Genomic DNA, 12371 nt, shown 5'->3' with positions numbered 1-12371 from the left:
AGGAGAAATGTCTCACAGTGAGGAATGTATATGTTCTCCTTTAACAGAATGAGACAACATTGAACTGGAGATGAAAGAAGAAAAAAATAATAGTAATAAATCCCTGCCACACACACACACACACACACACACACACACACACACACACACACACACACACACACACACACACACACACACACACACACACACACACACACACACACACACACACACACACACACAGCTCTTTAGCCTGGTGAACTCTCTGTCACATTCCATGGGATGGCGATAAGATTGAAAATAACCCCTGTTACACAACAGCCATTTGTTGACCACTCCTTAAGCTTAACACGACTGCCACTGACTGACTGACTGACTGACTGACTGACTGACGAGGGGGCAAACAACTCACTCAGCAAGGGGTGCGTTCAAACACAAAACATCCACTCACACTCTCTCCAAAACCTTAGTCTACCATTTAAAGACTCTAATGCGAGTCCTGAAACAACCACGTTAGTCCGGGGGGAAACACACAAGGTCCACTAACACTGTCTATGCAGTCTTCCTCTAGTTCCGTCCTCAGCCTGTAGCATGCTACATGGTGTGAAAGGACACAGGGTGGGAGAGGAGAGGGGGTCATGTTTGAGAAGGGTTCTACAACTGCTGTTGAGGCAACTGTTGACGTCTGAGAAGCAACAGCTTGAGAAGCTCCCGCAGGACCCAAGACCCAGCTCAGAACAGGCAGACAGACAGGGGAGTCGGGGGACATCCAGAGGGGTTAGGGTTTGGGTTTCTTGGCTACCGGTAAACTGATCAGCCCCGCAGATCATGGGGTTTTCCACAGACTTCCTAATTGGTATTCCTAATTCTGACTTTTCACGTGTGTACGTGTGTGTGTGTGTGTGTGTGTGTGTGTGTGTGTGTGTGTGTGTGTGTGTGTGTGTGTGTGTGTGTGTGTGTGTGTGTGTGTGTGTGTGTGTGTGTGTGTGTGTGTGTGTGTGAGCATGTGTGCATCTCCCTCTTTCAGTCTGGACAAACCAGGAACAACTGCTGACCAAGAAACACGAGTGGGGGTTGCCATGTTGTAGCGTGCAATAGATGGAATATGTAGGCCATGATCCTTCCTCTCTCTCCCACTCTGCCTGACACAGACTTATATGTAGCTCTAATAGCCAAACCCTCCTCTCTGTGTGCTGAATGCCTAAAAAGCCCCATGGATCCTGAATGAAGGCTCTTTGGCGCAGCATGTTTCTACTGCACTCCCACTAAATGCATCGGCAGCACCTAACCTTGTCTCCCCGAATAGCTTTTGAATTTTAAATGTTCCTTGCAATACAGCCCGCCAACCCCCATTCCTTCTCCTTTCAAGGCTGCACTTGAAATGACCTACGACCCCCCGGCCACCTCTCTTCACTATCATCATCATCTTTATCATCTTCCTCCCTTGAGACGACAAAACAATCTGGAACTGCAGTAACACAATAGTCAGCTGTAATCACACCTCTTCCCATCCCTTGATCTCATCCTCTCTCCCTCTCTGTTTGCTTCCTCCCCTCGAAACCCCATGAAGCCACTAATGACAAGACAGCCTTGAAGCAGCAACCATGGAGAAATCAAAGGCACTAGTAGTCAGCTTCCTCTCTCCGTATCTCTCCCTCCCTCCCTCCCCAATCTCTCTCTGTCCCTCCCTCCCCAATCTCTCTCTCTCCCTCCCTCCCCAATCTCTCTCTGTCCCTTCCTCCCCAATCTCTCTCTGTCCCTCCCTCCCCAATCTCTCTCTTTCCCTCTCCTTCTCTTTGAACCCTGTAGTGTGTTTACTGTTTAAGACTGTTGTGTTGGATGGAATAGAACACAGAGAGAGAGAGAGAGAGAGAGAGAGAGAGAGAGAGAGAGAGAGAGAGAGAGAGAGAGAGAGAGAGAGAGAGAGAGAGAGAGAGAGAGAGAGAGAGAGAGAGAGAGAGAGAGAGAGAGAGAGAGAGAGAGAGAGAGAGAGAGAGAGAGAGAGAGAGAGAGAGAGAGAGAGAGAGAGAGCGAGCGAGACAGAGAGAGAGAGAGAGAGAGAGAGAGAGAGAGAGAGAGAGAGAGAGAGAGAGAGAGAGAGAGAGAGAGAGAGCGAGCGAGACAGAGAGAGAGAGAGAGAGAGAGAGAGAGAGAGAGAGAGAGAGAGAGAGAGAGAGAGAGAGAGAGAGAGAGAGCGAGCGAGACAGAGAGAGAGAGAGAGAGAGAGAGAGAGAGAGAGAGAGAGAGAGAGAGAGAGAGAGAGAGAGAGAGAGAGAGAGAGAGAGAGAGAGAGAGAGAGAGAGAGAGCGAGAGAGAGAGAGAGAGAGAGAGAGGTGAACAAACACTGGGATGTTTGCTGAGGAAACAGAGAGGGAAGGGGTGTGTCTTATTTTTAAGTAATGAAAAAATAAGTCCTAAATCTGGGGTCAAACATCTCCCAGGTTGGATTTAAAAACATCCCAGGCCAGCACCCTATCCAACGCACACATCACAGCAGGACCTTCCTCCCAGTATCCTCTCTGGGCTGTGCACAAAAGCAGTAGCTCCAAACAGAGTAAACACAACACAGTAAATCACCACAAACATCAATGACTCCCTCCAGTGAGCCACCATTACCCAAAACAAAAAGGTCTAGAGCGAGGGAGGAGAAGAAGGGAGGATGGAGACAGAGGGAGAGAGACAGAGACAGACAGGATATAGGGTAAGAGACAAATTAGAACAGTGACCAAGTTAATCCAAACTATTAAAGCGTGTGTTTATGGATGAGTACCTGTGTGTGCGTGTGTGTGTGTGTGTGTGTGTGTGTGTGTGTGTGTGTGTGTGTGTGTGTGTGTGTGTGTGTGTGTGTGTGTGTGTGTGTGTGTGTGTGTGTGTGTGTGTGTGTGTGTGTATCTCAGCATTCTAACCATGGCTTTAGCTGCTCTTTTTGAAGACCTTTGATGATATTAGGATGAAAAGCTCTGAGGAGTGTTTCTGTGAACCACATCCTCCGCTAACTGACTTCAAACTAGGATTAACCACGTGAAACCTGTCATTTCATACCCAGATGCCCACCGTTGCCTGCCTGCCTGCCTGATGCCAATTCACCAACTGGGCTGTTAGAATTTCTCCCACCATGGGGTTCCACAGAGAACAAACCACAGAGAGATAAGAAAGAGCACTAGTTTGGATTTGAAAAGGTTAGGACGACTTAAACCCCGTCCACAGTAACGCTCATCCACTATCATGAGGATTTATGCAGGAAGCTTAATTGTTCCAATGTGGTCTACATGAACCCAGCAGAGAGTAACCACTACAGTGGCATATATCACATGAAAGGAAAGCTGCCAAACCACTGAAATGCGGTGGATGTATGAATGGACCACAGCTCAACCGGTGTAGTACGGTGTCTTGGTGGTGAAGGGGGCCCAACGTTGTAAAGTCTTGTGTGTTTTTGGATTAGCACCAGTGTGTTGTGATGATGCAGCCCCTCTCTGCCAGAGAAACAATGTTTGAATGCACAGACACTCAGGACAGGGCGAGCCCCAACCTGTCCATAGGAATACCACTCATTACTATAGGACCTCAGAGTTCAGCTCCGTCTCCATCTATCTCCCTCTAACCCAAACCCAGTGGAGCAGCATGAATCACCCAAACTAATAGCAGTCCCAGTGCTCCTACACCTACAAAGGTAGGACTTTAATTTGAGCCAGTTTGCTACAGCAGGGAAACAATCCTGCAGCAACAGGAAATGGGAATTCTTAAGTGAATTATAATTAATGGACATTTTTGTAAGGGTTGATACATTTTTTGTTAGGGCAAATTAAGTCTGACATTTCAGAGTAGAAATTACACACTTTAGAAGCCTTTTAAAACTCACTACAAGTTTACATTTCCTGAAAATTCTTAGCAACAAAAGAGTGATCAAATTAAGATCCTACATCTATCTGTACACCCCCAGGTTAAACGACAGAGGGGGCAAACACCAGCTCGCTCCCTCAAAACAGCCCTTATCGACCTGTCACTCAGTGTGGTGTTAGTTATCATTGTTTAGAGCTGTTGCACAGTAAGCAGTAAGAGTAATCTATATGGATCTGGTGTGTGTGTGTGTGTGTGTGTGTGTGTGTGTGTGTGTGTGTGTGTGTGTGTGTGTGTGTGTGTGTGTGTGTGTGTGTGTGTGTGTGTGTGTGTGTGTGTGTGTGTGTTAACTTAGAATAACATCAGTGCCCCTAACCCCTTTAAAAAGATCTTGAAGAAGCCCCCTGGCTTTTATCTCCACTGGCTAAATGGCAGGCTTTTAATTTCTCTGCCCTAATACCATAATAATTACACATGGCCGCGGGGGGGGGGGGGGGGGGGGGTTTGATGTCGATGGGGAAATGACTGGGGGAATTAAGGAGTTGATAGACAAAGGGTGGAAGCTCGGAGTTTCCTACAGCACCTTGAACTCAGCTGACGGCCTGTCTCCGTGATTCTCTCTGCCAAACTCCTCAGTGACCCACCTCCCCACCTCCCCCTTCCTCACCTGACCCCACCCTCCTCAGTGACCCACCTCACCCTTCCTAACTCGACCCCACCCTCCTCAGTGACCCACCTCCCCCTTCCTCACCTGACCCCACCCTTCTCAGTTACCCCTCTCACCCTTCCTAACTCGACCCCACCCTCCTCAGTGACCCACCTCCCCACCTCCCCCTTCCTCACCTGACCCCACCCTTCTCAGTTACCCCTCTCACCCTTCCTAACTCGACCCCCCCCTCCTTAGTGACCCCCCTCACACTTCCTCAGCCAACCCCACCCCCTCTCACCACAAGAGAACAAGGCTGAGACAGTACAGCCAGCGAACATGTTTAGGACGTGAAAGCAGCAAAAGCACCTTTCTACCAACAAAAGCCACCAACGTTTATCTAAACCCACACAATAAATTACAATAGACAACTGCTGCATATACTACACATGTTTTCCCCTATGGCAAGCTTATGGAACATCCAACACATCAAACGCCTCGTAGCAAAGAACAGGTGTGATATAGTCATTTACTAGTTAAAAAGTAACTTTCCTAATCAGAAATTATCCTCAATCTGACTAATCTTTCTGATCCCTGTCTGGCATGACTTGGTTCTAGAAGTTTGGCTGTTGATGATTCTAACTCTGGGTGACATTGTATGGTATGCCGAGGGAGACATTTCCAACCTGTACAGTTCAACCGGTCACAGGTCAATTGCGTTGCCGTCAGTACAGGCATGCAAAGCACACTGGGACGGTCTTGATGTCATCACCGCATATTTGTGTCACACACATTATGTGTGTGGTGTTATGTGTCCTGTGGTCCTTTTTGGTGCACCGTGTTATAGTTGTGTGGTGAGTCAGGATGTGTGTGTGTGTGTGTGTGTGTGTGTGTGTGTGTGTGTGTGTGTGTGTGTGTGTGTGTGTGTGTGTGTGTGTGTGTGTGTGTGTGTGTGTGTGTGTGTGTGTGTGTGTGTGTGTGTGTGTGTGACAGTATCCCACAGAGAAACCTGCTATTATTAGACAAACGAGCCAGGGGGAGGGAGGGAGAGGGAGGGACGGGTTGGAGGTGAGAAGATAGAAGATGTAGGAGAGGGAGCGTTCTTGTCCCCTTTTACAGTGAGAGAGAGGCGTACTGCATTAAAGTTTAGGGGAGTGCTGCAGGGGTGTCCTGGACCTGGACTGGTTGCCGTGGAGGCGGGGACTACAGTGTTTCATACTGTCCTATGTACAGACTAAAGGGCCAGGGGTGGGGACTGGAAGAGCTAAGAACAGGAGCTCACTTAGCTACAATCAAGGCACCACCCACTGCTGTATCCAGCCTCCTACGTGAGGTACCAGGCCTTCCATTAGCTGGCTTTGGCTTTTAGTACAGACACCTGTTTAGTCTCAGACACACAATCTACACAGTGGCATCATGAAATACTGGGCTCATATACACACAGCCACACAGCCCGGAGAACAACTGTCTCAAAGAGAAGGTGAAGAGTGGATGGAGGGAGGAGGAGCAGGGGTGGAGAGGACAGGGTAGTGGAATTGGAGATCTGAGAACGGTGTGGTAGAGGTTTAAGGGGAAAAGGGAGGGTCGCTGGAAAGAGGAAGGGATGGAGCTGGAGAGAGTGAAGCATGGTGCAGAGCGAGGGATGAATGGAGCCGGCGAGAGGGAGGGATGCAGAGAAAAGGAGGGATGGGTGTAGAGAGAGGGAGGGGTGTTGCTGAACACCAGCCAGTTAAACTCAGATAGGCAGAGATCCAGATTGGGGAGATAAAGAGGGGGAGTTTTGATGGAGGAAAAAAAGAGAAAGACAGAAAGTTGCAGATAGAGATAAAAAAAAGATGAGTGAGAGGCAGTGGTGAGGGAGAGCAATAGATAAGCAGAGAGAGAGGGGGAGAGAGAGAAATAGAGAGAGAGATGCAGTGGCTTGGTCAGAGAGAGATGCAGTGCCTTGGCCAAATGGGCACACCCCACCCTAAAAGACCAAACAGCCTATAGAAACGCACTCGTTATTTATATAACTCAACATGTATGTAGCCTAGTAACCTTTTTATCCATACGAGACAAGAGAACAGTGGAGTGGAAAAACTAAATGATAGCGTTTGAAAGCATGAAACGTTGCTCAAATGTGGGGCAGATAATGCAAACTATAAATAAATCATAAGTGTTATTGTTAGTGTTATCTACCGGTAAGGTTGTGAGTAAGGTTGGTTGCGTCGTCCGTGGGGCGACGCACAATTGGCATAGCGTCGTCCGGGTTAGGGAGGGTTTGGCCGGTAGGGATATCCTTGTCTCAGTATGTAAAATGTAATAAAATGTATGCACTCTACTGTATGTCGCTCTGGATAAGAGCGTCTGCTAAATGACTAAAAATGTAAAATGTAAAAAATGTGAGTAGGCCTTCCCTTAATTCATAAAGGCCCACATATCAATCAATGTAATAACACTCGGTATAGTCCGAGGCACATCACACCCCATCCGACGCATTCTGAACAGCTAGCTCATTGATCATAGATCAAATACATAGTGGCCATTCCGGCCGAGACTACTGCAGTCCGTTGTGCGCTCAGAAGTGCACTCTACTGCAAAGCAAGGGGTTCCCACACGACTACAAAGGAAAAGTGCAGTCTGGGTTAACCCCTAAAACATCTCACGAATTTAACATGATCCGTCACTTCGTTCAAAATGTGCTGCGCATCAAAGAGTTGGCCTACATGTAAGTATTTTTTCTCTAATAATTTAAAAATAGTTCACTGACAAGTCCAGCATTTCTCCAGACAAAAATGCCGAGATTTTCAAAGTCTCGATTTACACCTGTTATTTTGGCACGGTCTGGCACTCAAGAACAGGTTGTTTTCACATAAAGCGGGTGACAAGAACAAATTGCCAAAGGAAACAAAATATGCACAAGGTACAATAAAGTTGTATAACCCACTAACGCATTTAAAACACTTTCGTAATGTGATACGCAGTCCATATCCTACTATGATATAACGCACTGCGATAGTTGAAGAAGAAACAACCGTACAGGCAATGAAGAGATTCATAGCCTCCAGCCAAGAGGAACGGGCAGCAGCGGGCTAAAACAACATTTACTTTCTAATATAAACTAGACGGGGACGCGTGAAATCGAAGTCTTACCTTGCAATGAAAAGCAAAGCAGCAAGGTGCACAAGAGCGAAGTGCGTCCAAATGCTACCATCCCGTCCATGGCTCGATCTGTAACTTTTACAGATGTATTTAGCTGTTTTTCTTTAGCTGTTTCTGTCGTTATGTATTTGTGGCAGCAGCAAGTCTTCAGTCGTCCAGAGTTGTTTCTCCCTCGCCCTCTCTCTCTCTCCGTCTCTCTCAATAAAGCGAGCGCTATCTCTCTCTCTCACAGCGAGAAATCTGATGCCGGTGACAGTCTTGGTTGATGTATTTCCACAAAAGGTGACCCACGCCCCTCCCTCCCTCTCTCTTTCCCGCTACAACTCAGTTGCCCTGAAAAGACTTGCTTTACTATTCCCATATGCCTATATCGATGGCGGCGGTATTTGAAAAGTTAAAATAGATTTTCAAAAACAACATTAACACCGAAGTGGATAGTAAAAACTCTTGCCAACTCCAACCACTATTTCTTGTTCCTTAGCCTTCAACATCTATTATTAGGTTATTACAGATAATACATTAACAATATAGGCTAATGACATATTTTTTATTTTCATTCATAACCAACAATAAGAACAATAAGAACAATAATACACAGCCAACTAACTTGTTAGTTAATATCAGCTGTGGATAAAATCAGATTCAGAATCATATAGTTGAAAATATCCAGTCCGTTCATATTCTGCATTTTTTATAGTCTTCACACAATAGTCTCCCTAGCCCAGCATAGCCTACACACAATAGCCTCCCTAGCCCAGCATAGTCTACACACAATAGTCTCCCTAGCCCAGCATAGTCTACACAGAATAGTCTCCCTAGCCCAGCATAGCCTACACACAATAGTCTCCCTAGCCCAGCATAGTCTACACACAATAGCCTCCCTAGCCCAGCATAGTCTACACACAATAGTCTCCCTAGCCCAGCATAGTCTACACACAATAGTCTCCCTAGCCCAGCATAGTCTACACACAATAGCCTCCCTAGCCCAGCATTTTCCTACACACAATAGTCTCCCTAGCCCAGCATAGTCTACACACAATAGCCTCCCTAGCCCAGCATTTTCCTACACACAATAGTCTCCCTAGCCCAGCATAGCCTACACACAATAGTCTCCCTAGCCCAGCATAGCCTACACACAACAGTCTCCCTAGCCCAGCATAGCCTACACACAATAGTCTCCCTAGCCCAGCATTTTCCTACACACAATAGTCTCCCCAGCCCAGCATAGCCTACACACAATAGTCTCCCTAGCCCAGCATAGCCTACACACAATAGTCTCCCTAGCCCAGCATAGCCTACACACAATAGCCCAGCATAGCCTACACACAATAGCCTCCCTAGCCCAGCATAGTCTACACACAATAGCCTCCCTAGCCCAGCATAGTCTACACACAATAGTCTCCCTAGCCCAGCATAGCCTACACACAATAGTCTCCCTAGCCCAGCATAGCCTACACACAATAGTCTCCCTAGCCCAGCATAGCCTACACACAATAGCCTCCCTAGCCCAGCATAGCCTACTCACAATAGTCTCCCTAGCCCAGCATAGCCTACACACAATAGTCTCCCTAGCCCAGCATAGCCTACATACAATAGTCTCCCTAGCCCAGCATAGCCTACACACAATAGTCTCCCTAGCCCAGCATAGCCTACACACAATAGTCTCCCTAGCCCAGCATAGCCTACACACAATAGCCTCCCTAGCCCAGCATAGTCTACACACAATAGTCTCCCTAGCCCAGCATAGCCTACACACAATAGCCTCCCTAGCCCAGCATTTTCCTACACACAATAGCCTCCCTAGCCCAGCATAGTCTACACACAATAGTCTCCCTAGCCCAGCATAGCCTACACACAATAGCCTCCCTAGCCCAGCATTTTCCTACACACAATAGTCTCCCTAGCCCAGCATAGTCTACACACAATAGTCTCCCTAGCCCAGCATAGCCTACACACAATAGCCTCCCTAGCCCAGCATAGTCTACACACAATAGCCTCCCTAGCCCAGCATAGCCTACACACAATAGTCTCCCTAGCCCAGCATAGCCTACACACAATAGTCTCCCTAGCCCAGCATAGCCTACACACAATACTCTCCCTAGCCCAGCATAGCCTACACACAATAGCCTCCCTAGCCCAGCATTTTCCTACACACAATAGTCTCCCTAGCCCAGCATAGTCTACACACAATAGTCTCCCTAGCCCAGCATAGCCTACACACAATAGCCTCCCTAGCCCAGCATAGCCTACACACAATAGCCTCCCTAGCCCAGCATTTTCCTACACACAATAGTCTCCCTAGCCCAGCATAGTCTACACACAATAGTCTCCCTAGCCCAGCATAGCCTACACACAATAGTCTCCCTAGCCCAGCATAGCCTACACACAATAGTCTCCCTAGCCCAGCATAGCCTACACACAATAGTCTCCCTAGCCCAGCATAGTCTACACACAATAGTCTCCCTAGCCCAGCATAGCCTACACACAATAGTCTCCCTAGCCCAGCATAGCCTACACACAATAGTCTCCCTAGCCCAGCATAGTCTACACACAATAGTCTCCCTAGCCCAGCATAGCCTACACACAATAGTCTCCCTAGCCCAGCATAGCCTACACACAATAGTCTCCCTAGCCCAGCATAGCCTACACACAATAGTCTCCCTAGCCCAGCATAGCCTACACACAATAGTCTCCCTAGCCCAGCATAGCCTACACACAATAGTCTCCCTAGCCCAGCATAGCCTACTGTGGGTAGAATCATCTCTGGCCCTGCTAATAGACAATAACAACACAGCAGACTAGTTTAGTATACTCATATCATTCATTCCTAGACATGTAATCCATTCTCCTTCAGGCATTTTGCTTACTAACCCCTATAGGCAATTCATGGATATGGGAGGGATAAGTGGCTTATAACAATATAATTCCAACTTGAATTCATTGAGTGTGTATATTGTGACCGGGAGTTGGTTTTGGTTCAATCTGCTATACACTGGGAGGTTAGGAAGTATATACAAAGTCGGGGAAATACGAGACAGAGTGATCTGTGTAGGATGTAGGCTACTGTGGAGACTTAAAAAAACAGGAATTTCTACTGGTAATACTTGTTCCATGCAGAGCAGTTGTCTTTTAACACACATTGCTGGGATGGTTGGGCCAAAACAGCTGTCTGATATTTTTTTGCCTCTGTGTAAGTGGAGATGGGATACGCCTCACTCACACACATCACTCACACGACAACAGGGAGGGGTCTGCAATCTGATGTGCACAGTAGGCTACACACACACACACACACATCACTCACACGACAACAGGGAGGGGTCTGCAATCTGATGTGCATAGTAGGCTCCACACACACACACAAATGCACAAACACACACAAACAAACACTAGTGTAGTTACACCAGTGATCCACTGAGAGACACTAGCAGCGGTTTATACTTACAGCATGATGGGTGATGGGACAGCTATGTCATTACCATGGTGATACACACACATGCTATTCCCAGCCATGACTCCAGAAGGAAAGCACCTTTCCCACACTCTGCACTCAGTAATATCAATAACACTAGTCATCTCATATATTGACCGCTCTGAGTTATCTGTGGCGTGTTGGAGAGTAGTCAGAGAGACAGAGACACAGCGACACAGAGATAGGCTCAGCCTAAACCTAGAGGCTCTGATGTAAGGACTGTAGTTTCAAATCAAATCAAATGTTATTGGTCACATACACATGGTTAGCAGATGTTAATACGAGTGTAGCGAAATGCTTGTGCTGAGCTGAGCTTATGTCAGGGTGAAGGGGAGTAGTAGGTAACCTAGTGATTTACTATGTCATTACCTAATGGACTCCTGCAGGACGGGAGAGAAGAGGATAGCATTCTGGTCCACAGCCTCTCTCTGACCCCTTTCTAAGCCCCTCACTATGCAAAGATGGTCAGCTTGGGTATTTATTTTTGTATTTATATATTTATTTTATATGTATTTGTATTTATTTATTATGGATCCCCATTAGCTGCTGCCAAAGCAGCAGCTACTCTTCCTGCGGTCCAGCAAAATTGAGGCAGTTTATACAATTTTAAAAACATTACAATACATTCACAACACACTGTATGCCCTCAGGCCCCTACTCCACCACCACTACATATCTACAGTACTAAATCCATGTGTATGTATAGTGCGTATGTTATCGTGTGTGTGTATGTATGTGTCTGTGCCAATGTTTGTGTTGCTTCACAGTCCCCACTGTTCCATAAGTTGACTGCCATACTCACTGGTGTGGTTCACCTTTGGTTTGAACTTGTGTAACACTACAGTCTATGTCGCGTCTGCTATACACCCTGTACACCCATGGGACCTGACACCTTTTATGTACAGCTTTCTATTCCGCGGGGAACTGGGGATACCAGAATACTAGGACACAGAGAGAATATTAGGTGATGGTGAAACTTCACGGTAAAGCTGGGGGATAAAGACAGGGGTATAGAGGGGGTAGTACAAAGGAAATAAGGGATAAAAATGAAAGAATAATGAAGAGAGGATATAAGAGGTGGGGGGTTCTTTAATTCCAGAGGATAGTTAACATATAGCCTCGGGGAAAGACAGGAATATGTAGGCTAAGAGAAATGAGGAAATGAGAGAGCAGACTATGAGCTCAGGTGAATCCTTATGTCTTCCTTTAGTATTATAGGATAGATGACATCTGACAAAATCATCTCCCTTCTTATTCACTCTTTCATCTCTGGTCTTGGCACAGACCTAA

The 12371-nt window shown here is 46.9% G+C and overlaps 1 protein-coding gene across 1 annotated transcript in view; it reads right to left on the bottom strand.

The window, feature by feature from the left end:
- The window catches only part of LOC120048622 (basal cell adhesion molecule-like), a 92261-nt gene extending 84430 nt beyond the window's left edge, over positions 1 to 7831 (bottom strand). Inside the window, exon 1 of the mRNA XM_038994722.1 lies at positions 7601 to 7831. Coding sequence (XP_038850650.1) covers positions 7601 to 7670 — 70 coding nt within the window. The 5' untranslated portion in view covers positions 7671 to 7831. The remainder of the gene's footprint in view (positions 1 to 7600) is intronic.
- Between the last annotated feature and the right edge of the window lie 4540 nt (positions 7832 to 12371).

This window comes from Salvelinus namaycush, chromosome 5 (assembly GCF_016432855.1).
Source record: "Salvelinus namaycush isolate Seneca chromosome 5, SaNama_1.0, whole genome shotgun sequence".
Classification (NCBI taxonomy): Eukaryota; Metazoa; Chordata; class Actinopteri; order Salmoniformes; family Salmonidae; genus Salvelinus; species Salvelinus namaycush.
The sequence above is the reverse complement of the archived record's forward strand: the minus strand, read 5'-3'. Positions and strand labels throughout refer to the sequence as shown.